General features: G+C 39.3%; 1 protein-coding gene across 4 annotated transcripts; it reads right to left on the reverse strand.

Moving 5' to 3' along the window:
* Window positions 1-283: 283 nt before the first annotated feature.
* Window positions 284-17,146, reverse strand: LOC136445899 (endoplasmic reticulum junction formation protein lunapark-A-like). Of its 4 annotated transcripts, XM_066444123.1 has the most exons (14): window positions 16,980-17,146; window positions 16,563-16,604; window positions 13,304-13,491; window positions 12,729-12,787; window positions 12,476-12,516; window positions 11,709-11,786; window positions 11,352-11,430; window positions 10,626-10,694; window positions 9,727-9,879; window positions 8,394-8,465; window positions 5,764-5,937; window positions 4,984-5,175; window positions 4,613-4,667; window positions 3,052-3,165 (listed from the first exon to the last, which is right to left on the reverse strand). In XM_066444123.1, exons 1-13 carry the CDS (start codon window positions 17,004-17,006, stop codon window positions 4,657-4,659), a joined length of 1,185 nt encoding a protein of 394 aa, XP_066300220.1. In that variant the 5' UTR covers window positions 17,007-17,146; the 3' UTR covers window positions 3,052-3,165; window positions 4,613-4,656. The 4 variants fall into 4 exon arrangements, with proteins under 4 accessions (XP_066300217.1, XP_066300219.1, XP_066300218.1 ...); XM_066444120.1 differs by lacking the exon at window positions 4,613-4,667 and having other exon boundaries at window positions 284-3,165; window positions 16,980-17,145; XM_066444122.1 differs by lacking the exons at window positions 4,613-4,667; window positions 8,394-8,465 and having other exon boundaries at window positions 284-3,165; window positions 16,980-17,145.
* Window positions 17,147-25,196: the final 8,050 nt, after the last annotated feature.

Here is a 25,196-nt window from a genome sequence, read left to right on the forward strand (position 1 = left end):
ACATAACACAGCAACGCCTACATGTCCATATTTATATCCATATCACGTATAAAAGGGGCCATTTCTAACAAAACGGTTTTTAATGTAAACTGGATAGCGTTGGGACACCATGAAAGGAGCAACATCGCAGTGTAGTGCAGGAATAACTTCATCATGTGGTACACATATTGTGTAAGTTTTACTGAATCAAAGTTGAACTGTAAGGAAGCAGTGGATTGCTCACTCCTTGACAACGACTGGAGCTGATCAGTAGAAAAATTGTGCAAGTCCAATTTTTGTGTTGGACATTTGCAGTTTAACTTTGATTCAGAATGTCTTCTACCAACACAGATGAACTTTCAAGTGTATAAGTTTTAATTTACATTCTAGTGTTTTTCCATATCTTCAGACGTTTGTTTATTTTACTTCACCGGGGGGATAGGTTTATAATACATATTTCCAAGACTACTTTATCGTGGCAGGATTCAACAATGAAACAGTACACATATACATATAATCAATGAATTGTAAACCTTGGAACAGCATATACTGTTTTGGCACTTTGCTGACACAAACATTTTGCTGTACAGAAATGGCAGATCAAAAAATGTTTGTACATAAATAATAATATCATGATCTACTGGTTTAACAATATACAATCATGTTTCAACGACTTCTTTCACATGATATCGAAGGTTTTTGTCTGTGCATCTTTGTTGTAATACTGGGTATCTATCTTAACAGTCAAGCTATAGAATTGCATAAACCTTTGCAGACAACAGTTTCAGAAGTAAGAAAGATTATGATCTTAGAGATCTGAAAGAAGAATCTTAGAGAAAGGAGCAACTGTTGTGAACATGGCCATAACAATTTGGATTCAAGAAAAAGCAAGAAATGTAGACAGTACAACTAACAGAATGGAATGTGCAAGCATTACCTAAGCCTGGAAAAAGAATGCAGCAGCAATATATACTTATACATGTATCTTACTAAACAATGTCCAGAAAATTAGACTTAGTGAAAGCTAACTTTTTGCAAGATGCTGAAACTATAGTTTTCACTTTGGTTCAGGAACTTTTCACTTTTGATACCTCACTGAGGAACATTTTACATAGAGCCTACCGCTACATCAACTTTAGGATTTTGGGGTCATTACCATAGCCTGGGTGCCATCCTCTTTCTACCGGGGCTCCTACACTCGCTGCCTTTAGGGTTGCAAGTGTAGGACCTGGTAGTAATGGGATAGATCCCAGGCTAACATTACCACAGTTGTACAAGTTATTGTCTGCTCATATGCTGCAGCTCAAGACTAAGTAACTATTAAGTATGCAGCTGTTGATTGTAAGATTCAACATCATTCTAAATATCATAGTTCAAACAATTGAAGAAAATATGCAGGAGAATAGTGCTAGGTGTGATTTTACATTCACATGATTGTTATGACAAAACAAATGATATCTTAGAAAAAAATGGCCAAAGAGTTTTATAGATTAGTTATAGGCACAAGTGGAGTATGGATATATATGCGATGTCATACAACTTTAGGACTTCATACACATAGTCTGGGGCACATTTTTGTGAGAAAATGTGTAAGGTTCTGCTGGCGTAAAATCTTAATATACCGAGCTATGTGCAACATATTCTGCATAGTGGTGTATGATCATAGTCTGTAATATATTCACAACATCTTTACAAAATCAGACACTTCCAAATAACAGAACAAGGTGCACCCTTTGCTTAGTCTCCAAGCAGAGGTTGTTGGGGAAGATTGTGACCTTTTTAGTGAGGAGAGCCAACAAAAAACGGGGCATAGGATAAAAAGGTTATAATCTTCCCCACCAACCTCTGCTTGGAGAGTAGCCTTTGCTACAAGCCAAATGGCTGTGGCTGGATATTCAAGTATTTGGTACAATAACTTAAGGATGCTTGCTCCATGCCTACCTTTCGTAATATTTATTCATTTATTTATTTTATTCGATAGTCTTACATCACCACCTGCAATCAAATTGGCCTCTGTTGTTATTTGGGAGTGTGAGGAAAAATCTATCTTCAAGTCAGAGTATGCTTAGACAATAAAGACAATGTCCTATATGTTTCAACGTGAAATAACTTTGAGCTATTTGGCTACAAAAACATTTGAGTGCGTTATTCCTGGTATCTATACACCTGGACTAGCACTTCAACAAAGTCAAACTTTGGGATGGGACAGGCTTTATACAAATTGTGTTTACTTGTCAACAGCAACCCCAAGGCGTTGGGGTGGGTGAGAGCATATAAAGGATATTTGAGAGTGAGAGTGGGTCTTGAGAATCCACTTGCCTATAGTGATGGTGAACCTTACCTATGTACATGTGTAGTTATTTATGATACATCCGTAGGCAGCAGGTGGTTAAAGGCTTGACATGGGAATGGAAGGAATTTGATATGTGAGATGTCAAATCTCCACCCCATCCTTTCATCCCCACTGAAGTTTCACATTGACAAGTATGCATAACAATCTTCTTTTCATAACAAAACAAACAAAATACAACAAGGCAAGCTGACAAGGCATGAGAAGGGTCCTTACATACATCAATTTTTGTTTGTTAGGCCTAGGAAAAAAAATGTTGTGTTTTAGGTTACCCAACTGACTCTAGCAAAAATCAACAGACCCTATTTTTTTGTGTTGACTGCTAGCAAGGGACATAACATTTTTGACAACTGAGTGAGGACAATTCAAAACAAAATACATTGAAAACATTTTTCTGCAGACTTCACTGTATTTCACACTTAGATTAAGGCTTTGAACAGTTGATGCAGGAATGTGTAGTATATATTGTACTTCTTTGCTCAGTGCATTATTATACTCGTGCTTCTTCAATGTATATATCTATAAATATGATGTTGAAAATACCAGTGTCCTAATGGATTCTAGTTGTCAGTACCGTAACTGGAGACACAACATTTTTTTGGTTAGGCCTTACCAAATTTTTTCCTTTTAACGTTCTCAATCGTCTTTGATATGTCCCTGTCCGATATCTTCCGGCATCTCGCTTGCAACATCTTCAACTGGCTTCCCATCATTCCCGTCTCCTCCTGCCTTCTCCTCCTCTGGAACCACGTCCTGCTTGCCGGCGGCAACCATGTCAATCATTTCCTGCTCCACCTCTCGGACCGTCTCATCTCTCTCACAGTCCTTCTCGTCATCTGTGCAGCGAGAAGTATGAATTGTTACGATGTCATTTTGATTTCACGACTGTAACACTGCCTATTTACTGAGATTTACCACATTTGTTGAAGGATTGACATAACAGGTGACTGTCACCTTTTCAAGATGTCAACCCGGACCAGTGTGTAAGGTTTGATCCGCTCACGCCGGGAAGGACCCTTACTCTTTTCGGTAAGTGCGGTGGGTTCTTTTACGTGCTCGAGGTGTGGCTCTCATCAAACAAGGGACCTCCATTAAATTTTTTTAATGTCATGTCCAAGGGACGTCCCTAAACGAAGCTAGGTACTCATTTCACGGGAGTGAAGTGAGGAAAGTATTGTAAAGTGCCTTTTCCAAGGGCACAAAGTAACTGTGGATTCAAACCCAGGAATTCTGGGTTCTAGGCCAAACAGGCTGCCACTGCACCACCGCGAACTGTCAACTTGCATAGCAATTCTGACACAACTGTCTTGAAACATGCACAATGCTACTCTTGTTTGAACATTGTCTTTGGAATGAAAAATGCATGCTAAAAACATAAGACACTGCAACTTGCAAGTTATAAACATACCATGCTAGCCCGAGTGCACCATGCTCCACTTCTATGAATCTAGCTAGTATGACTGGGGTTAGCAGTGCCATTAATATGGGGGCTACACATGTATATCATTGCAAGATTCGAGGGGAGGACAGCACTCTAAGCCTAGATCATGCAGCAGTCAAAGCAGGGCTCTAGCCAGCTCAACTTTGTTTTCAGTTATCCCAGTTCCCATTGACGGAAAAATCCCAAGACATAGTAAATGCAGAAATGTTTGCGGTGGTTTCGCGGTTTTTGCGGCAAACTCTTAACCACGAACTTAAAACCACAGCGATAATCCGTTCCATTGTGTGTTTGTAGCGCTACTATAGTTTCAAACACGAACTCAAAACCACCGCAAACACTCCATTTTCTCCCTACTACGAAATTAAGTCCCCGCGAACATTTCTGCATTTACTTGCCTATCATCGTTTACAAATTTCTGTCATTGTTCAATTTCCATGCTGGTGTCTAATTTGGGCATTGTCTAGTCAAATTTGGATATTTCTCTTATCAATTTTTGTCCGTCAAGGTTGATGGAATGGTCTTATTTTTCCGTCATACGCAGCAAAATTCTGTCATATGACGGGCGCTGGCTAGACCCCAGAGTCAAAGTCTACAGACTACAACTGCAACATGCTGTATTTACCTACATAATGAAGGTGACTGTCAAACAAAGAAAGGATGTGACTAAAAACGAAACCGAAGGGAATCATCAAAGGGAGTTTCTACTTCCAACTCCCCTTCTTCTAGAATGGACTAGCCTCATTACAGACAGCAGCAGAACAGCAAAGCATGATTTTGCTGGTGTTAAGCTTCCATGTGCCATAGAAGGAAAAACAAAAATAAACAAAAGTCTATACTTTTACCAAAGTGCTGCCATTGCCTTGACTTGTGACCACCACATTTTATCTCAAACTGCCCCTTTAATGATCAGGAAAGAAAAGAGCTATTTAACAAAGCCACTAAAGTTTACCACAATTTCCAAACAACCCACACAATACAGAGAAAAGTGCCTGTGGGACACTTCGTCTTCCACTGCTTCCAAAATAGGAGTCAAACCCAAAAAGCTTAGATTGTATTCCGTAGCAGTTCTTAGAATAGTCACCTGTTCCACTTGTCACCATTGATAACTTGCAGTCTTGCACTGTCTGTAAACTTTCTCTATGCATTGTTTCATGTTGCAACTAGCCCTCAGGCAAGACCTAGCAAATAAAACTCATTTAAGTACACCTCTCACCCTTCCCCTCGGCGAACTTGGCCTCTGTCTCGGCGTCCTTGTCGTGAAGTACGAATTTCTGTTCCTCCTCGCTGTAGATGTCCTCGGCGGAGGTTGACGATCGTGTTTGAGGCTCGTCTGGCAAGAGTTTGGGTGCGGTGGGACGGACCTTACGGGCTGGGTTCAGTGTGTAGCAGTACGCACATCGAAACGCTTGGAAACAACAACAGAGAAGATCATTAGAACCTTTCATATAATTTATATTACATTAGAAGGAACAACAAAGGGTACATGTATAACTACAAGTGGTACATTTTCAGTACGTGCTGCTAATACTGAAAATTTGTTTATTTCTGGGCGGAAAATTTTTTGCGATAGAATCCAGGGGAAAGGAGGTGACTAAAGGGAAGAACTGGAGACCCAGGTTTTATACCAAAACTCTGAATAGACAATTTAGGATGGTTCAATAGAAGAATTAAAGTCAAAACAATATTGTATGCTAACTAGAGTTAAGCATTTGTGCTAAAAATACTTCAGGTTTGCTATGTTAGTTTAGCGATTACGGGATCTTTTTATAAATATGAATTGGTATTGAATTTTTATTTTTATTTTAGTTGAATGTGTGATAGTTCTGTGCCGATTTAAATTTGTTAGAGAGAATGCTAGCGACCCCAAAAAACACCCCTCCCAATAAAATGGTATGGCGACCCTGTGATGTCACAATTCAAGATGGCGGCCACCACACATGCCAGCGGATCCAACAAAGGTTTTGGTAGGCAAACCTGTAATAAATCCACTTACTGATGAACTCGAACTCCTCCTGGAGAGCCATGCCGTTGTGAGAGTGGCACTGTTGACAGATCAGGGCGAACCTGCTGCTCGGACCCTCCCCAACCAGGTAGTCAACAACGCGGTCGAACACCGTACGCTCCCGCGGCAAGATGGGTCGCGCCAGCGGCGGTCCCGGGGGACGACCTTGGTAGAAGAAGAGTTAAGAAGAAGAAGAACTTTATTGAGCGACAACTGTAACAGGTACAATGTATGGCGACTTAATTATGCACATGAGAGTTGAATCATTGCTGATAGTTGACAAATACAGAGAACCAATCTAATCTATAACTAACAGTAGAAATAATCTATCGAATAATGTACATGCTAACTGTCTAGAACAGTATGTTGGTAACAGTATGCTGTGTCAGGAATGTATGATATTGTCTCGTTTTTGCACAGATGTATATACAAATTTGCCTACATACATGTATGTGCAAAATAAATTAATTACACTGTAAATTCATTTATTTTAGCAGGGATTTAATTTCGCGGTAAGAAGGAGAAAGAAGTTTTTTGCTGTGTTTCATCTAATCTAAGTCTGCAGTTGAAACAGTTCTTTAGAACTGTAGTAATGCATAAATGCATATTCCAAAGGTCATGAATTGGCGGTAGAGTGGACTCGGCAAAAAAAGTAAAACCACCACAAACATGTGCTGTATATCAATGTATATTAAAATGTCTTTCGGGCTTGAGGTAAATTTCTTATTTTGACTCATATTTTGTAAGAGTTTAAGTACAAGATTTGTATTTTTCAAAAATTTCATAAACATGACCAAGATTCTATGTTGCTAAAACCAACCATCATCAAATATTATCAAGATGCGACAAGGGAGTGCTTGAAATCACCAGCAGATAAATGTGTCGTTCAATATAGCCTGCACTTTCTCTGTCATCTGCTAGGAGTGCTTTTGAATCATTGGAAACTGTTAGAACATTGTTGATGAATAGAAGGTACTGAGATCGTAAAATGTCAGAAATTTTCAGTTTTTGGTCAAAGGTTGTAATTTATCTTGTAGTTTCACAAAATAAAATACAATGCAAGGGCGACAACAAATTACATGTATAAAGCTTTTTTAAAAACATGTTAACATATTATGGTTAGTGCACTATTCTAAGTAACACAATACCACACAGATTTCTTGTGAGCAATGTGGTGTGGTGTCAAAAGCTATCCATGGCTTCTTAGCATTTTGTCTAGAACATAAATCCTAAGATATGAGGTTCTTAATTTTATTGTGTAAAATTGTGCAAAGCACAGAGTAGGAACACCCTTGGCAAGTAGGCTTAGTGATTTTCCGTTCCTGAGACTGTAATGTTTATACAATGTGTAAAATTTTGGTTGACATCTACACAAATGATATGTAATAGATATCAGGGATCTTTGTTTACAGGATTTTGCTTCCACAGTTAGTGCTGTATACTGGTATGGAGGAATCACATACAGCAGGCATAGAGGCTTTCTAATGGCGTTGTAAATATAAGATATAACATGGTGTATTCCATATCATCCTAGAAACCATATCCGACCTGTGGGAGGGCTGGGAGCTAGCTCATTCACAACTGGTGTTAGCCTGCATTTAAAACACCAAGCTATAATCTAAAACATGATTAGTGATAGGGAAACTAGGCAGAACAACAAACTTGACCAGTTGCCAGTCTGCACTGCACAATATTCCAGTAGCCCAATCTCTTATAATTACCTTGTCCATCTTCTGAATACCACATTGTAATCCAGTACAAGGCCCAGCGTAACCCAGGCAGTTATTTGATCCACCGTTTCATGTTACTTGCTAATACGTGCAGTTTAGTCTTAGCCCGGCACACAACCTTTTAATGTAGCCATATGTGTGATTTTAAACCTTTAAGTATTTCTTATCATGTGTAATTTGTAATGAGCATGTAATTCAGCCCCCAGGCTTCAAGGTGTTCAATGAATAAAACCCTTTATATATAATATATATTATAATAATTATATATATTAGTGCAACTAGTTCCATAGGAGGTGCATGGGGTGCTGTTTTCTGTACGTTGGCTTTCTGGGGACTTGCATATACAGTCTTCATAACTAATGTTAGCCCATAATTGAAACACAAGCTATCATCTAAAACATAGTCAAGTGCAATTAGTTCCATGTGAGGTGCTGTTCTGAGTGTGAGGGCTTACAAGGGACTTGCATGTACATTTCAAACTGTGAAGTAGCCTATTCACAACCAAATCTAGCCCATAACTAAAACACCAAGCTATAAGGAGAAATTCAAACTCTACAACTGGATAAAAATTCGGAGATTTATTTCACCAAGCTATAATCTAAAATGTGACAAGTGCGAGTGCAACAAGTTCCAAGTGAGGTGCTGTTCTATTAATCTCCAAGCTTCTCTGTCGGTGGCAATGACAGTATTCAAATTAAAGGACAAAAGTAGTTTTATTGACTACCGAGGACTTACAGATGTCAGCACCCCATAAAACTCCTTTTGCCCTTTGGAAACTGTCATTGGCACCGATAGAGAAGCTTGGAGATTACTGCTCTGTGTGCGTGGGCTTATTACTCCATGTTAGGTGCATTGGGTGCATGTCATGCTGTTCTGAGTGCGAGGGCTTACTAGGGACTCCTGCGGGCCACGGGGTCCCAGCATGCCACTCTGGCGGGCCGCGGGCTGGGGTCCGGGGGGACGCTACGCCACCATGCAGCACAAAGGTTAATTGCAGCACACCACACGTTATACAAACCAACCAACAAACCAAGCCAACCAACCAATCACTGCTCCATGCTCCATGCACTATCGGGATCAGCTGGTAAATCATGCATTTGATTGGACAACTGAGCTTGTTGTATGCTTCATTTTCATATCCATGAAACTTAGTTACTAAGAAACAATACATTCCTTTTTTCTACATTTTGGCCCAATATAGCATTTTGGCACAATGTAGCCAAACGATTTAGAATCAAGCAGGACACATATTTTGCAGATTTTTCATCATAGCATCAGTCAAGCCACAACATGCTTTTGAAACCTTCAACAAAGGTTAGAACCAGCCAAAAATCAACATCACACAACAATTTCATTTTTCATCAGTTAACCGGTGGAGATGGAAACTTGAGATTATTTGTGACGAAACTAAAAACAAGGATGATTTGTTGTTGAACTCAACAAAGTCATATCAGAAATTGAGTGATATGATAAATGATAATCATATCTATTAATCTGAGCTGCTTATTGATAAATGCATGATTGGTGACATTGTTAGTTTTTGTTAGTTAGTTTTTGTTAGTTTTATGTATATATTGTTGGAAACACAGAGGAGTGAACATTCTTTCAGAGTCTTGAATTTCTCATATTATCAAAGGTACACAGAACTACATATGTATATGTTTCAGCACAATTTAGTCAGATGACTAAAGAAGTCAGATGACTTTGTACAGTATTTACAGGTTCAACAAGTATAATGAACTGTAGAAAATGGCTTAATGTCCTGCCTAAGGACTGCAACCCTTTCCAGTACCGTGCATGTTGGGTGAGCGACAACAGCCTGGACTTAAACTCACAACACCTTAAGCTTAGTCCAGAGGGAGGGTCGCTAACCACTGGACTATTTATGTCGGCTACCACAAGGGTGAGGGTTTAAATGCACACTCCTCTGTGAGTCCACATACATGACATGATAGCTACATATTCTGAATCAAAGTTGAAGTGCAATTGCCAACACAAAAATTGGACTTACCCAAATTTTTGACTGATCAGCTCCAGTCTTTGTCAAGGAATGAGCAATCCGCTGCTTCTGTGACGTCACGTTATGCAGATAGGACACGTGACTCGGTGAGCAGTGGATCATAAGTTGTGTTGGAAATTGCAGTTCAACTTTAATTCAGAATGACTTCTATCAACACAGATGAGCTTTGAAGTGAAGATGTCTACATGTTGTAGTGGAACGTACCCATAGCTGGTGTGGCGGACAGAGGGTACCCGGGGGGTCGGGGGAGTGCAGGGGTACCCTGGGGAGGAGTCTCCACTCTCGTAGGGGCCACCGCCAAGCGGGGGATGTTGGGCTGGGCTGGTGGCGGCGCCGGCGTTCGCCGCTGGCGCAACTCTGCAAGAAAGACAAATACGGTATCACTGGATGCCGTTTCGGAACACGTAACTGCAAGTGTATGAGTAAGAGTGCTAAACCCATAGCCTGGGTGCCATCCTCTGTAGTAACCACTGGCTCAATCTTTTTGTTTGCTAACCACAATTCAGACTCCGTGGTAAGCAAGCGAAAAGATTGAGCCAGCGGTTACTACGGAGGATGGTACCCAAGCTAAACCTATTCACCACCACACCACACCAGTGTAAAAGGTGTTCCTTAGGTTCACCCACCTAAAGAACCCTGTGGTATTACTATAAGTGATGTGTGGCTGAACCAACATGTTGTAAGTATGTGTGAGTCTGGTGCGAAACCGTCCCTTACTGAAATGTTGTTACGGTATAGTGAAAGTGCAGAGGCAATAGGCCGCACCATTCTATGGATAACATCCATATGAGCTGATTTGGGCCTTTTTTTTGAGCAAAAAATATGGCCCTTTTTTGACTCCATGTGAATCCTTTCTAAAACTGAATTCACATGAAAAAGTCATCAAGATAAAAACATGCCACAAAATACCCTCTAAAGTGCAAAAAAAAGCTGTTCTTTCAGATTTAGGTTTCCAGAGGATGTCATCCATAAAATCATATCTGTCTGCCTAACAGCTGCCACCAGTGCGTCCTGCTTATATGATTGTACAAATGTATCTTAAGTAAAAGATGGGAAACCACCTCCCAGGTTAGTCACCAGTAGTACCTGTGATCTTGTCATACCTCTATGTCTGTGTAGGTGGTTTCTGAGGGATTTGGGCACTGGTTTGTCTGCTTTGTCACTTCTTTCAGCTAGGGTGTATAGAAATACTATAAAGTTTCACCAGTTTTGATCAATGTCAGGCTATAGTATAAAAATTGCCATTTTTGGGGTCAATATTAAGATAGCTGTGAAAATATTCATTTATTTTTGTCGACGTCAATCAATGGTTTAAAATCCTAACATGCCAAACCTGTGTTTTTCCTTTACAGAATTAGCATTCTATTGGTATATGCAAGAAACAATTAGAGACAATTTTGTAAGTTAAGTTCTTTTAATAGACCCATTGGAATTCTGATGAGGAAGACTGCAGTAGAACAATGGAAAATTTGATGCTTACTTATAGTGTTGGAACAAAGTTTTAGCTCTGCATTATGAAACCATACATATTGAAATGCACAAGGCGAATAGTACAGTCTGCTGGCTCCCGGGGATCAAACCCGGGCCAGCCAGTGCACTGCCCAACGCACTTACCACTATGCTAAAAGGTCCGGACCAGTTAGACTGGTCAGTATTAAAGTGGCGCTTGAACTACACTGTTACAATATCTATATTTCATTCATTCATTTCATTATCTATATAACCAGCGGACACACTCAGGTCTGTTTTTCAGGCTCCCTGGATACAAATACAATACACAGACATAATACATAATGATCACAATACATGTAGACAAAGCGTTGCCCTACCTTGCCCAGGGGGTACTGGGGTGGGGACGGGGGGCCCGGGCTGTCTTCTGGGGCTGCCTGGTGGAGTCTCATGAGTTGCCTGGGGAAAATAATGCAGGCACTAGAAAAAAAGCACCACTAGCCACATCTTTATCACTACAGTCTGGAACCAGGTGATCTAATGTTTGACAATGGGTAGGAAGACCACTAAACCCCAGATACCTCTTTATTTATCCATTCATCCATTTATTCATTTGTTCGTTCATTCATTCATTTGTTCATTCATTCCTATGTGTAGCATCTTACTTTAAGGGTTTTACATATTCATAAGCACATTTTTGTGTATCATGGCAAGCAAATTGAGAGAAAGTGTTTTACCTCCTCTTTACTTGGTCCAAATCTCTCCAGAATTTCCTTGGCTGCCTTGTACGTCTCATGTTCCATCACATCTTCTAGCTGCAGAAAGATAAATTATGTTGTTCTGAAGTTCTTAAGTTCACATAGCAGGTGGCAAGATGGTCTTGTGAAAACAAAAGGGATGTTGTCTAATAATCTAAAGGTCTTGGCCAAATCCCAGGCAGGTCCCAATGCTGTGCCCTTGAGAAAGACACTTAACACCTATTTCCTCACTTGACTCAGGTGAAAGTAGCTTTGGTTAGGATCTTCCTCTCGGATGGGACGTAAATCTAGGGTTCCCGTTTTTGAGGAGACCAACACCTTGAGCATGTTAAAGACTTGACAGGTCGTTCGGTGTAATATAACCAGCTGCTGCGGCGCTGCATGCCTGCGAAGCTGGTGCGTCATGCCGAAGGGCGGTTATACCGGCTATACAGATAGATCCCACCACACTTGCAAAAAGAGAAGGGATCCATCCCAATGAGAGGTTCCACGTAGCTTGTACCTACTAGCTAGTACAGTACAAAACAGATGTGTTATGCCAAAAGGTGGTTTACTGGGTATACAAAACAACATAAAATAAACATGTGCTTACAAATGCTGAACCTGCACACCATAACAAGGAAAAGTTGAGGACAAGGAAATAGAATCTGAAATATGTACATTTGTTTCATAGACTTGGGGTCAATGTATACAAGAGTATTTTCTAGATTTGCTCTAGTTTCATGAATGTAACAGATTTAACTTACAATGCCTTTCTTCTTTTCTCTCAGGTCTCCAAGCTGACTTTCTAGAAAAAGACAAAAGTAAAAACAAACATTTCACATAAAGACGTAGTGTGCCTATCATCTGATGGATTATTGAAAAGCACTGTAAATTAAAATTCGAAGATCAAACATGATGTTATAATGTTACATGTTTTTTGCCATCTTACAGATACACCTACAAAGCACACACAACACATATATCAACATATCTTGATCTTCAATCTCTTTTAAGTACCTTTCTTTGTGATTCTTCTTACAAAGTACCAATGGAGTAGCTTCTTGACGGCCCATATTCTGAAAAAAAATCAACGAAGAACAAAACTTTACAAACTGACCACCAAACGAAAATAGTAGGCATCCTTCCTGGAATTCAATGGTTTAACCTATCAGTTCGATCTTACGCAGCTTGTACATACAGTACACAACTGGTGTGCTCTGGTGGCTTACTGGTTAGGCAAAACAAACAAATAAATATGTCGATGACAGTTAGACATCCAGGTTATAAGATACGCCAAATAGCAGTTGCGGTGAGATGTTTCAGGTAGCATCCACTACTTTTCGTCAGTGACACTGACCAAGATTTGTCAATCACCAGGTTTTAAGAACTATGAATTGTTAGGCAAATAAAGTGAAAAAATTAAAACCTGCTGATGGACAAATCTTGCTCAGTGCCACTGATGAAACGTAGTGGATGGTACCTGAAACGTCTGACAGTTTCCAAAATCATATCCAGTTGCTTGAGTAACTGTTATTTGGCGAAACAAATAAACAAGTTAACTTAAAACAACAAAAGAAATTTTAAACACTCACAGCAGTGGGAAGGTGAGCAGAGGTAGTGATCGGACGACGCGTTCCTGCCAGCCCTCAGGGAAGAACAGGAAGTAGAACATGACGGCAGCAGCGATGTACAACACGATGGAGTAGATTAGCAGCCCGCCCACGTAACGTCTCTGCAACTCCTCGTTGTGACGTTTGAACTGCTCTAAGCTCTGGATTTCCTGAAACAACAATATTGCACAATCAAAATTTTTTTCATACTTCAAGGGCTCAAAATACTGTGCACCTAGTTTGAACTGCTCTAAGTTCTGGATTTCCTGAGACAACAATATCGCACAATCAAACTTAAGCTTTGTGTACACTCCAACTTCAGTAAGAAACATGATGATGATGAAAGCTTTTTTATACTTCAAGGCTCGAAATACTGGGTGCATATCAACTTGTGTTCACCTAAAATTGACTAATTGAACAAATATCAGAAAAATTGTAAAACCTGTGCTGTGCATGTTTAGAATTTGAAGTTAGCTACTATATAGAATTGAAGATTCCAGCTCTTACTTAAGACAAGTAAGATTTGTTTTGCTGACATTCTACTTTATTTTGCCTTTGTACAACTAAATTATTTTTCTGAGCACCTAAATTTTAAGTTAGTTTTATTCACACCAAGAAAATAGTGCATGATTATAAATGAGCTTATTTATAGAATAATCAATGACACTGTGAACAACTTCGTAGGGAACAATTTTCTTGTTATATTGTCCTCCTACATTTATTTTAAATACATTAAAAAAAGAAACAGATTCAATTTCTGTCAGACTTTCTTAAGTGTTCCCAGGGCTCGAAATAGTGGGTGCATGTGCACCTGTGTGCACCCAAAATTGGAGCTGTGCACCTAATTGTTTACAGTGGGTGCACCAGTGCACCTAAATATTTTTGTAGGTTATAGGGTAAAGGTACTATTGTACACTAGTATACAGAAGAACCTTTTGTAAAAGTTGTACTTTATTTGATGTACATGCTTGAAATTTTGAAATTAGCTATAGAATTACAGATTGAAGTTCTTATGAGCATTAAACTTTTGTTGACATTCAACGTTATTATGGTGCACCCAAAATTCTTTCTGTGCACCTAATTATTTGGGTTGGGTGCACCAGTGCACCTATTTCAAAAAAATTAATTTCGAGCCCTGGTTCCAAAGTAAAAAGCAAATAAAATAAAGCACATATCAAGTCAGCTACTAGTAGTGGCTTAAGTTTTCCATGATAATCAATCGATTTGAACGCCACTGTCCTTAATTCACCCCATGTCAACCCATCCCCATCATTCTATAATTAGCGTATTTCAATAACAGAAGGATCATATGCTGTGTTGACATAACCTCTCCTCTCAGTAACACTAACAGGAAAAAACACATGTTTCCAATGCCTATGGATTTATGGATAAAAGCACATGAGCATAGTTTCCATTTAATCACGTTTAGGGTGTGAAAGGTTATCACTGTTCTAGACACTTGATCCTGTCTGCTGTCAAATTACCTGTCTGGTATTCAAAATATGAAGGAAGAAATGGTTTTGTGTTGTTGTCATTGTTCACCCAGTAGTACCTAGTGGGAAATATGGCAGCAAGTTTCCTTACTGTTTCTGTAGGATATATCTTTACATGTAGGAATTGCTACTACTAGTACTAGTAGTCCTTCCCCTTCAATATTTTCAAGGCGCCTACTTGAACATGGGTCCCCCATTTTACGTCCCTTTTGGAAGACGAGTGCAGCTCCAACTGAGATGTCCTGACCCAGGGTTGAACCGGGGTCTCCCAGTTACCAACTAATTGGAACCAGCAAACATTAAGCCACGGCGAAAATTTCAACATTACAAGTTGATTTCACAGCAGTCTAGATCTGAGTCCCAACAACTGCAGAATGATTTTATTTTTGTGGGGACTTAATGTACAACTTTGCAGACTATAAAGTGAAAAGAGATTTTCACACTGTTCTAAGTTTGCAGTTGGAAAGATTCTATAGTGCAGTAGCTATACATCGGGAAGGCATATTTGCAGTGGAGACCTTACTGAAAATTGCAAAAATAATACCACAGCAGTAGGGGTGGATACCGGTTTGGCTTAATACGGTCCAAGTCCAAGTTTAGGTCCAGAGATTTAGGTTCAGGTCCGGACCTGAACCTGGACCTGATACTGTCCAGTTGATGTTTTGTTTTATTAAGCCAATATTAAGCATAGAGAATTAAGACTGACACGCACGACTATAAAAGTTTCTTGGTGAGAAGACTTTCAAGATAAACCAGTATTTGAAATTTCAATATTGCCCTTGTTTTAAATGCCTTTTTTGTCAGAGGGGAGACTCAAAACACTTTTTATCAAACAAAATAGAAAAATATATTTGTACTTTGTTCAGGTTTTTTTTGACTCAGGTTTTTGGCTTTCAGGTTTTTTGGACTCCGTTCTTGGATGTTATAAAAGTCCGAATCAGGTCCAGCGAACCAGTATCCACCCCTACACAGCAGACATTGACAGTTTAAGTCACTGTCTACAGCTTTGGCCTACATGACATAAATAGGACAAGGTTTTACTAAGTAAAGATGCAGTCGGGTGTCTTGACCTAAATTCCTTTTTAAACTTCCGACAAGGAATTTAGGTCAAGACATGCCCACCGAATCCAATTAAATTGTAGCTACAAAAATCTCCTTTCTGTCACGTAATCATTTGATTCAAATCCAAATTTCATCTCTTTTTATGGGGAAAAACAACACAATTTTTTGATAATTTGGCTGATCCTACGATTACGAACATACGATCACATATTCTTCTTATCTAAGAATATGCCAAAAACCAATAGTGGCAATACCAGTCTCCTTGCAGAAGTTTCATGACCAATATTTTCCCAAATCAGTTTTTTCACCCAAATCACCAAAAATACCTTTTGAATGACATCATCACCATCATAATTGCATGACATACAAAAATGGGAACACCAAAACTGTCTGACATTGAATCTTACAAAGAAATCAAATGATGGCAAGTTGAATATATTTCTGTATGACAGTCACATCAACTAAATGTACTGGCTAGCATACTGCCACAAATAGATTATGTTACAATACTATCAAGCAGTACTTGACAGGTTCTTGTTAATACGACAATATTGATGTTGACAATTTATGAAAATAGACTATACTTATACTAGAGTAGAGTAGAGTAGAGTTTCTTCGGCCAGGTAGGAATCGGCTGGTTCCATTTTAGGCCGCTCTTCACTAGTTATAGTATAAATGATACATACCTTATCTAGCCCTTCAAGCACTTCTACTGTAGTTTGCTTTTTCTGTGGAAGAAAAAACAAGATAATGGAATATACAGTTCAACACATTAATTCTATCTATTTTTTGCTGACGTCAACGTTATAGATATCATAATATGTTGCTACACAAGCAAAACGTTTTCAAAACATTTCAACACAGAATATTTCTAACGCAATATACAAGGTTAACAAAAAAGTTTTAACAATATATTTTTATTTAAGAGAATTTTTTTCTGTCTTTAAAACTGGCATTTTCTATAAGTAACGTTATAATTTGACAAAGCAAAATATTATAATATTTTAGGAACAACATAAAGCCATATGTCATTCAAAAAAACTTCCGCTCAACAAAATTATATGTCAGCGCCGTAACATCGCACAAAAAAGGTCTGGACTTACTTTGAAGCGTGTAATAACCGCTCCCATCTTGTCGTTTCTGTACAGGCAAGTTTTAGCACAAAATGGGACGAAATATGTCCGGAAAAGCGTGAAATGTTAGCAGAGACACTACAACCGTTTCAGTTCGTCCGCCATTTTCTGGAGATTGGCTCATTACGCATGCGCAGGAGGGAGGACATACGTGGCGCAAAACGTCCGACTGTCGTAATCTCCAAGCAGATGTTCGGAGGGCTAGGCGTGTAACATGGCTTAGGAGTCGGTTTGTCACAGAAAAGGGCAACCAGGAAAACTTTTAGCCTTCCCAAAAATCTCTTCAACAGATTAGTGAGAGAAAAAGCAACAACAAACTTGTGACGTTGGAATACCTGACGTCGGGATAACGCACACAAGAGTACAGACGGCTATACCGTCGTCTCACGTTATAATTAGGAAGGAAGGAAAGAAGTGAATGAATAAAGAAAGAAAGAATAACTGAAAGAATGGAAAAAAAGAAAGAAAGAAAAGGAAGAAAGAACAAAGAAAGAAAGGAATTCACGTCCAATGTGGTCGTTACAAGGTATCGCAAATGAACAAAGAAAAATGAGGCTTATGATTTATTTTAAAAGACAGCAAAATTACTACTTATAAAGTGGCATAAATCATGAGCTGAACACAACTTCATCATATTTTTCATATAGAAACATATTAGGATATAATCATATTATTGCCAACAGAAGTGACAAAAATTGAAATGCAGTTGAAGTGATGGCGGATATAAAATCAAAACGTCATCTTCGAGGGATTGTTCATATAACAATATCTGTGACGTGGCATGTGCATCACACGCTCGTTCTCATCTAAATGTACACATTTTGTAACTTCCGTTACCGTTTGAAGTAAGACCTTCCTGACGTTAAGATATGCTACATATAAGGAACCAAACTGTCGTTTTTATGACGATTTAAAACTTTTCTGGCTTCTAGAAATGACAGTTTGGCACCTTATATGTGGCATATCTTATTAATGTCAGGAACATCGTACTTCAAACGGTAACGGAAGTTACAAAATGTGTACATTTAAATGAGAACGAGCGAGCAGTCAGTGGGTTATCCAAAATCCATACTTTTAAGCATGTCGCATTGTCAATGATATTCAAAATCGGCTACGTAAACTTTAAACTGGTAACAGGATGAAAGAAGAAGAAAAACGGAAGCTATGAATTGTTCTCTCCATCATTTCCAAAAACCTCGTCCCGCTGACAACATCTACATATACCTGCAGCGCCTCTTAGCAGAAAAATGAAGCACTGCAACCTGTCTGCTGAGGCTACAGCTCGCTCACAAACGCAAAGACTGGAGCATGTAAATCAATAAGCAGCAAAAGTCACTCTTGCATGTTCACTACTATCAAAATATGATGCATTTCTTGAAAAACATCCTACCTACGCTTATCTCTAAAGTGATGTTTTTCAAGAGACCATTTTGTTATTAACGGAACATTTAGGTAAACAGTCTGTTTACCATTTTCAATTTCATATTCCTTGGGTTTAGATTGCCGAAATCCGTCTGTGATTTTTTGGATTATCCAGCTCCGAGTATCAAGCATGCTGCAATATCAGTACGACCGACAGGGGACGCCAATTCACTGGTTTGAACGGGAATTTGGACCATGGTGTTTTGAGGATGCCTGAGGCTATTGACAGGATAATCCTGTCAACAGTGGAAAATTTGCACTGTTGACAGGAACATCTTGTCAATAGTCACTTCCTTGCGGATAGAGGGTGGAGCAAAAGTATTCTCAAAGCAGAGATTTCGGTCGGGTGGGTTAGGAGTGTCCGGGATTTTTAACATTGAAGGGAGAGAAACGTTAAAAATCCCGGACACTCCTTCCCCACTCGACCGAAACCTAGCCTCCGTTGCAGTCCTTTTCCCCGCAGCGTTTTTTTTTTTGGGGGGGGGGGGGGGGCGTATCTGCTTGGGATCCCGTATCCGCCGTGCCTCTGTGTCCGCTATTACCCCAAAAAATTTGAAAAAAAAAACGCTGCGGGGAAAAGGACTGCAACGGAGGCTAACCGAAATCTCTGTTTGGAAAAAAATAAAGCAAAAGCAGCGTAACACGACCTGCAAAACCAGTGTAAAACGCCATGCTGCGGATGACGTAGGAACTGCAGTTTTGAAGTTGTTTTGGCAAATCTTACCAATATGTACCGCGATTGATCGATATTATCGATGACACGTAACCTGTAAATTGGCACTTGCCAATACATTGTCACTAACCAACGACGGAAGGTCTGAAAACCACACGAAAAATGGTCAGCCTAACATGAGTTGCACACTATCTACTTTTGCTTCGAATGTATTGACAATTTTCACACCATTTACACTGCAATTGTGTATACATTGAATGATATAATCATGGAAATACTGTACTACACCCAATTACGGGTCTGTATATATCAAACTTACAGCTGCAGGTAGAATGTACATATTACCTGAAAATAGGTTTCTCACCTGGATGTGTATAAGAGATATATTAACTCTAATAACTGTAGAGCTGCAATTGAAATAACAATGTCTTTGCTTAATCTAAAATCAGTATAAAATCAAAGAAATGCTGATAAGATGTAGACGTATTGACTCCTAAATCATGGAATGAATTTTGAAAAATCAACGCCAGCAAATAAGAACAATTTCTTTGACTTAGCGGATAAAGTTTAAGTTTTACCATACGCTGCTTATCCATGAAACTTACTCTCGTAATTCTAATAATCTGTAAATAAACCAATAAAGGTTGATTTGAAAGAAATCGTCGACGACAACTCCACCCATCCCCAGTTTAACCAAATGGGCGACCACGCCATGATGGACCCATTTGGACGTTGATTGAAAATAATAGTAATTTGATTGTTGACTTTTGAGCAATTTACCGACGACTGTCAGACCCTGAGTATCCGTTGAACAGGTAATAATCTACAGACCGGTCCTCCTCGGTCTGAATTATTTAGCGGGGGGAACAAGTGGATGTCTCCCCGGCACGCGAGTGTGTTAGGACCACTGATCTGCCCCTCATTGTTCGGAGGACGCATAATTGCGTTGTTATGCCCCAGCCCACACAAAGCCGTGTAAAATCGCGTGCGATCTCGTTGTTCTTTCCCAGCCGGCCGGGTTAACACCGACGTTTTGCAAATAAATCGTGACATCCCAAAGAACGGGTGGCTTTTTGCATGTAATTCTTTCCTAGATAAGCGAGGACAATGGTAATGCGGGTTCCCATTGTCTGCGTCCAATTAAGATGACACCGAGTGTTTTTACAGGGGGAATACGGGATGATAGGCCATTACGAACAGGGCTGGCTCTCTAATGCTGCCTTAAAACGGCAGAATGTCGTAAAAGCTTGTGGCATGGCGGTACCGAACTAGGGAATCTAACGATTGACTTAGATCAAGTAGAAGATGAGCGACATTTTAGCTAAGATTGTAAACTGTATCATAAGGAACGAATTGTACTTTTTTAAATGTAAGAAAGATTTTCAATATGTACTTCTAATATCTAAATGCAACGGATAGATTAATATTTCTTTAACTTTTCCTTTTATTTTACTATTGAGAGCCACTCAAATGGTTTGGAAAAACTAACTGGGTTGTGATGACAGATGCGCTTAGACAAAACCTATATAAGAAACATAATCTGTTCCCACATCTACCCCGCGTACAAAGAAGCGTAAAGAAGTTGATTGCAGTCGGTTAGCTTTATCTGCTACGTATGTTTAACTCGTGTAGTTTAAAATTTCTGTAACGTTATATAGGTTTGCAATATGTTTGTTAAGTCACACGCTTCACAACCTATACCAGTCTCTCCAGGCACGAATGTATAAGGAAGGTCTTTCTAACGGGAACACGCCCGTACAATGTTCTTGCCTTGCTCTAAAGTCTAAACAAAACTGGTAGTTTATTTCCTGCTGACAAACAAACACAACAGAACTGAAGCATTGTATATGTCTGGTATGCAATAGATTTTTAAAAAAATCTGTCAACGAAAATCAAGATGTCGCCTTGTGGAAAATAGATTTCTACAAAACCGTGGTGATTCATAAAGACCGTTAGATCTATAGTTTTGATACTATTGACTGCAAACCGTTAATAATGCTTTATCACATTGGGGACAGTAGAAATGCCAATTATAAAGCCTGAATTCCAGCTCTTAAATCACAGTCAAGGCAGCCAGTCTATATATAGTTCTGTAGATCCACTTTATATTTGCACACTAAAGGTAAAGCATTCATTTGCAAGTCGTCATATGCATGATCCAGGTAGCATATAACATACCGTGAGTAAAAAAAAACATTTCTTTAGTTCAACTGTAGAAATCTAAATGAACAAACAGTCAATGCGAAAGCAATATAGCACGAGCAGTATCATGTTATCTCATGATCAAAATGATTTGTTTAAAAAGAACTGAATCATTGTGTACATGATATTTAAAAATAGCTGGACGTTATGCACTCAGATAACCGTGAATTAGTTTGAAAACGGAGAATCAAATGTTATTTCTGAAGAAAGCTTCCTGCATTCTGTTAAATGCAAAATCGGAAATTTCCCTCTTTTCCTTCGTCTGGAATTTGTTTCACGTTTCACCCGTAGCATTAAACTAGATAGGACAGTAAGTCAGGACTTCGCCCTTTCACCTTTATCTTTTTTTAACACAATTGAACAAAACAAAACAGAACAGAAGACGTTACCTGGTCGTGGAAATTGGTACTGATGTGATTCGCGGTAAACAGATAAAAAAAGGACAGTGCAGGCTGGATGTTCAGCAAAACGTTGTTCCTCAATATTCGACCCAAAGAGGTAAGAATTTGATTTCTTTCATATCTACAGCTACATTTGTACTTCAACAATACATCCATACAAATAAAACTGTACAGTACGGCACAATGAAATATCACGACACTGAACAAAAACCACATGCAACAAACATACTCCTACATGCTACAATATGCCATCTTTTTTTGGGGGGGGGGCGGGGTTTAATGAAATATTGATGTATATTTCAATCTCGTTATGAAACAAAATGATATTTGAAGATCACTATCAGTTCAGTAACACTGTACCGCTTTGTCTGACTTGCTCTAAAGCTTCCCTCTCGTACAAGCGTGTGAAAACCACGTCAAGGTCAAACACAGACAATCATTCCCGACACATCACCCCTCACAAATTACGCAATTACAGGTCAAAGGTCGGCGGAGAGTGCCCATTCGTCAATATGGTTAAAATTGCGTAATCATTGTAGAAAATTGAGCGATGAAGAAAGAGGGACGTTTATTGTGTAATTATATATTATTAAGGTATAGAAATTGGAGTAAAAGGCGATTTGAGAGGTATGAGGTACGGGTGGGAACCAGAGATTGGTGCCGTGTCCACTGGCTTGTGTCGGCTGCAGATGGTCACTCATATCTCCCTAATGCAAAAATAGGTAAATGTATGAAAAACTGCTTTACTATTAGAAAAAAAGGTACCAAAACTCATGATTAGCCCGCATCGATTGTAACACTATGAGTCAAAGACTTGTGCTAGCCTTTATTGTTTTAGTAATTAGGATGTTAAGTTTTATTCTATAATTCTATTTTGTACTATGTTTATTAGGTGTTGCCAAACATTGTATCGTGTGCGATTGTCGTACAATAAAGTTCTTCTTCGTTATCTGCGTTAACATACGCAAATGCATGCACACACAGACAACACACACACACACACACACACACACACACACACACACACACACACACACACACACACACACACACACACACACACACACACACACACACACACACACACACACACACATACAGACATACACACACACACACACACACACAAACATACACACAGACACACAGACACACACAAGGACGGGAGCTTGCAAAGCACTTGGAGCATGGATGACTTTATTGTTGCTTTAAACTTTAAGGATATGCGAGGTAAAAAGATGACGATCTGCTCCGGACGTGAGCGTGCAGGAAGAAGATCCTTTAGACCAGTAGTCCTGTGCTCCGCCTGTCTTTATAGCGGTCACATTGAGAGAAAACAACAATAAAGAGAGCACTATTCTCTCTAAAAGATTATTTGTACAGTGTTTACAGAACCTTGACCAGCATATTTTCCCCATGATGCAATGCAGTCGCCCTCACCTTTTTTACCTACCGCAGGATCCACGTCACTGAATAGTCATGAATACTTTCCAAATGCGCTCGCTGCAATCACTTTTACCCACAACTTCTTATCGATCTAAATCATCACATCGATCCGTGTTTGGTTTGAACAGTTGGTTCTTTGTTCCATTCTCGCACGGCCCCGTGGGTACTAGGAAGATGCGGGTGGCGTGCAAACCAGGCCTTTTACGTCCCATCTCCGGACAAGATAGTGCCCACGACATACGGGCCAATCATTTCCACACATTAGAGGCACAGAAAAGACCAGGGACCTTGCAATATACAGTGATCATTGTTATATCCGAGGCCAACGACTTTTTGGCTGCATAATGATCAATGTGGAACGGGTCCCGTCAGCTTCGATTCATCAACGCAACGGATACGCTAAACACGTTACCTTCACGTGTAACCTTCTTATGACCCTTCGTTAAGTTTCTAGAGCTTCATTTGAGAACCTCTGGGAATGATGATTATATTTTATCACCGTAAAAAAGAATACCCGCCACAATTGCTCTCCGTAATTGTCTTAAACGAGTCCGTTTTAAGAGAGCGATCCCACGACCATTGCGTGTTAGCGAAGAGGCATACAAGTCCTCATATCCCCATAGACTCTTTCTCTTTCTTCACCGTCCATTGAGAGAGTTAAGAAGAGAATTGTTTCTGAGTTTATCTATAGTGAGATGAAAATGGCTTCTGCGTGAGAGCGCCAACGGGTAATTTCTATCATTTTTCTACATTATTTTGTCGTCATGAATAAGTAAAGGCTTCCGCCATACGAGACGCATTACTGGAAAATAACGCCAGAAAGGATATCATCAAATGTAATAAACTTTTACAGTAGGTTGTGTTTTTTTTCAGATACGATGGTTGGGCTCTGCTGACACGAAATTAAGGCCACGGCAAGTAAATTATATGGATACCTGACTTTGAAAAAAGAAAAACAATAATTATTACCCCTCCGGCTCCGCAATCCGAAGATATTCAACATGCATGACCGGTACGTACCAAAATGGAAAAAAATGTCGTGCTGTTTGTTTGTTTTTCTTACTCAAATCTCCATTAGTGACTGTCACGTACTGTATCCTTGATTGTACTTGTGGATGTGACACAATAGCTAGTGAGGTAGCCATGACTGTACTTGTAGAAGTGACACTAGTTCCATAGTTGTTAAAGTGGCACCACCAATGTGGCAGCCGTGCATGATTGTTGTTGCCAACTTTTACCAAACTAGTTTCAATTTGTGCATTTCTTGAATACAGGAATAAAAGACTTGTTGGCTGTGAGTCAGCCGTGTGTTGTTTTGTAGGCTAGGTATTGACAAGAATTCGAAGATACAGTACTAGGATTCTCTGTTTTTGCGATGCCTTTCTCGACTTTATTTTTTCTTCTTTTAAGGCATATAAAGAATTCTTCCACCCTTTCAGCTTGAATGTTTCGTCAATTGTTGTTGCAATGGTTATAATGTGTATTTTGAAAATCTAGCTATCTTGGTTTTTTTTACCCGTCTTATTTTTGTTGCCCTCTCGCATTAAATTTGGAGTCTGCACTTCTTGAATACAAGAATAAAAGACTTGTTGTCTGTGATACCATGTCTTGTCACTTCAATTGTTGTTACAACGCTTGTAATGTCTATTTCGAAAATTAAGTCATTTTGTTTTTTTACCCATTTTTTTCGCCCTCTAACATTAAATTTGGAGTCTGTAGATGATGTCATCCGTAAAATTTACTTGCCGTGGCCTAATGGGTTTACAATGAAGCAGAATGGGTTTACAACGATATGTTCTGTTATAACAGCTAGGAAAAAAACAAAGCTCTCAATCGGAAGAAACATGTAGCGTCATACTGGTGACGTATACGTACGATTTAATGGCACGCTTGTAGTACGCAGACCACTTTTGTACTGTAATTGTTCTGTTTTTGATACACTCGATTAACACATTAAGAAGTCATCCCAGTTGAGCTGTCCTACACAACATCCCAGTCCATAAATGCCCTGTACTTAAATGATTATGTTTCAATTCTAGACTT

Source organism: Branchiostoma lanceolatum, chromosome 12 (genome assembly GCF_035083965.1).
Source record: "Branchiostoma lanceolatum isolate klBraLanc5 chromosome 12, klBraLanc5.hap2, whole genome shotgun sequence".
NCBI classification, from domain to species: Eukaryota; Metazoa; Chordata; class Leptocardii; order Amphioxiformes; family Branchiostomatidae; genus Branchiostoma; species Branchiostoma lanceolatum.

Excerpts from the sequence above, each read along its gene's own strand:
- LOC136445899 (XM_066444120.1), bottom strand. The coding sequence starts at position 17,006 with ATGGGAGCGGTTATTACACGCTTCAAA. Across the intron at positions 12,788-13,303 it reads CTGCTCACCTTCCCACTGCT|AATATGGGCCGTCAAGAAGC; the intron begins GTGAGTGTTTAA and ends ATTTTTTTTCAG. Across the intron at positions 10,695-11,351 it reads CCCAGTACCCCCTGGGCAAG|CTGAAAGAAGTGACAAAGCA; the intron begins GTAGGGCAACGC and ends TATACACCCTAG.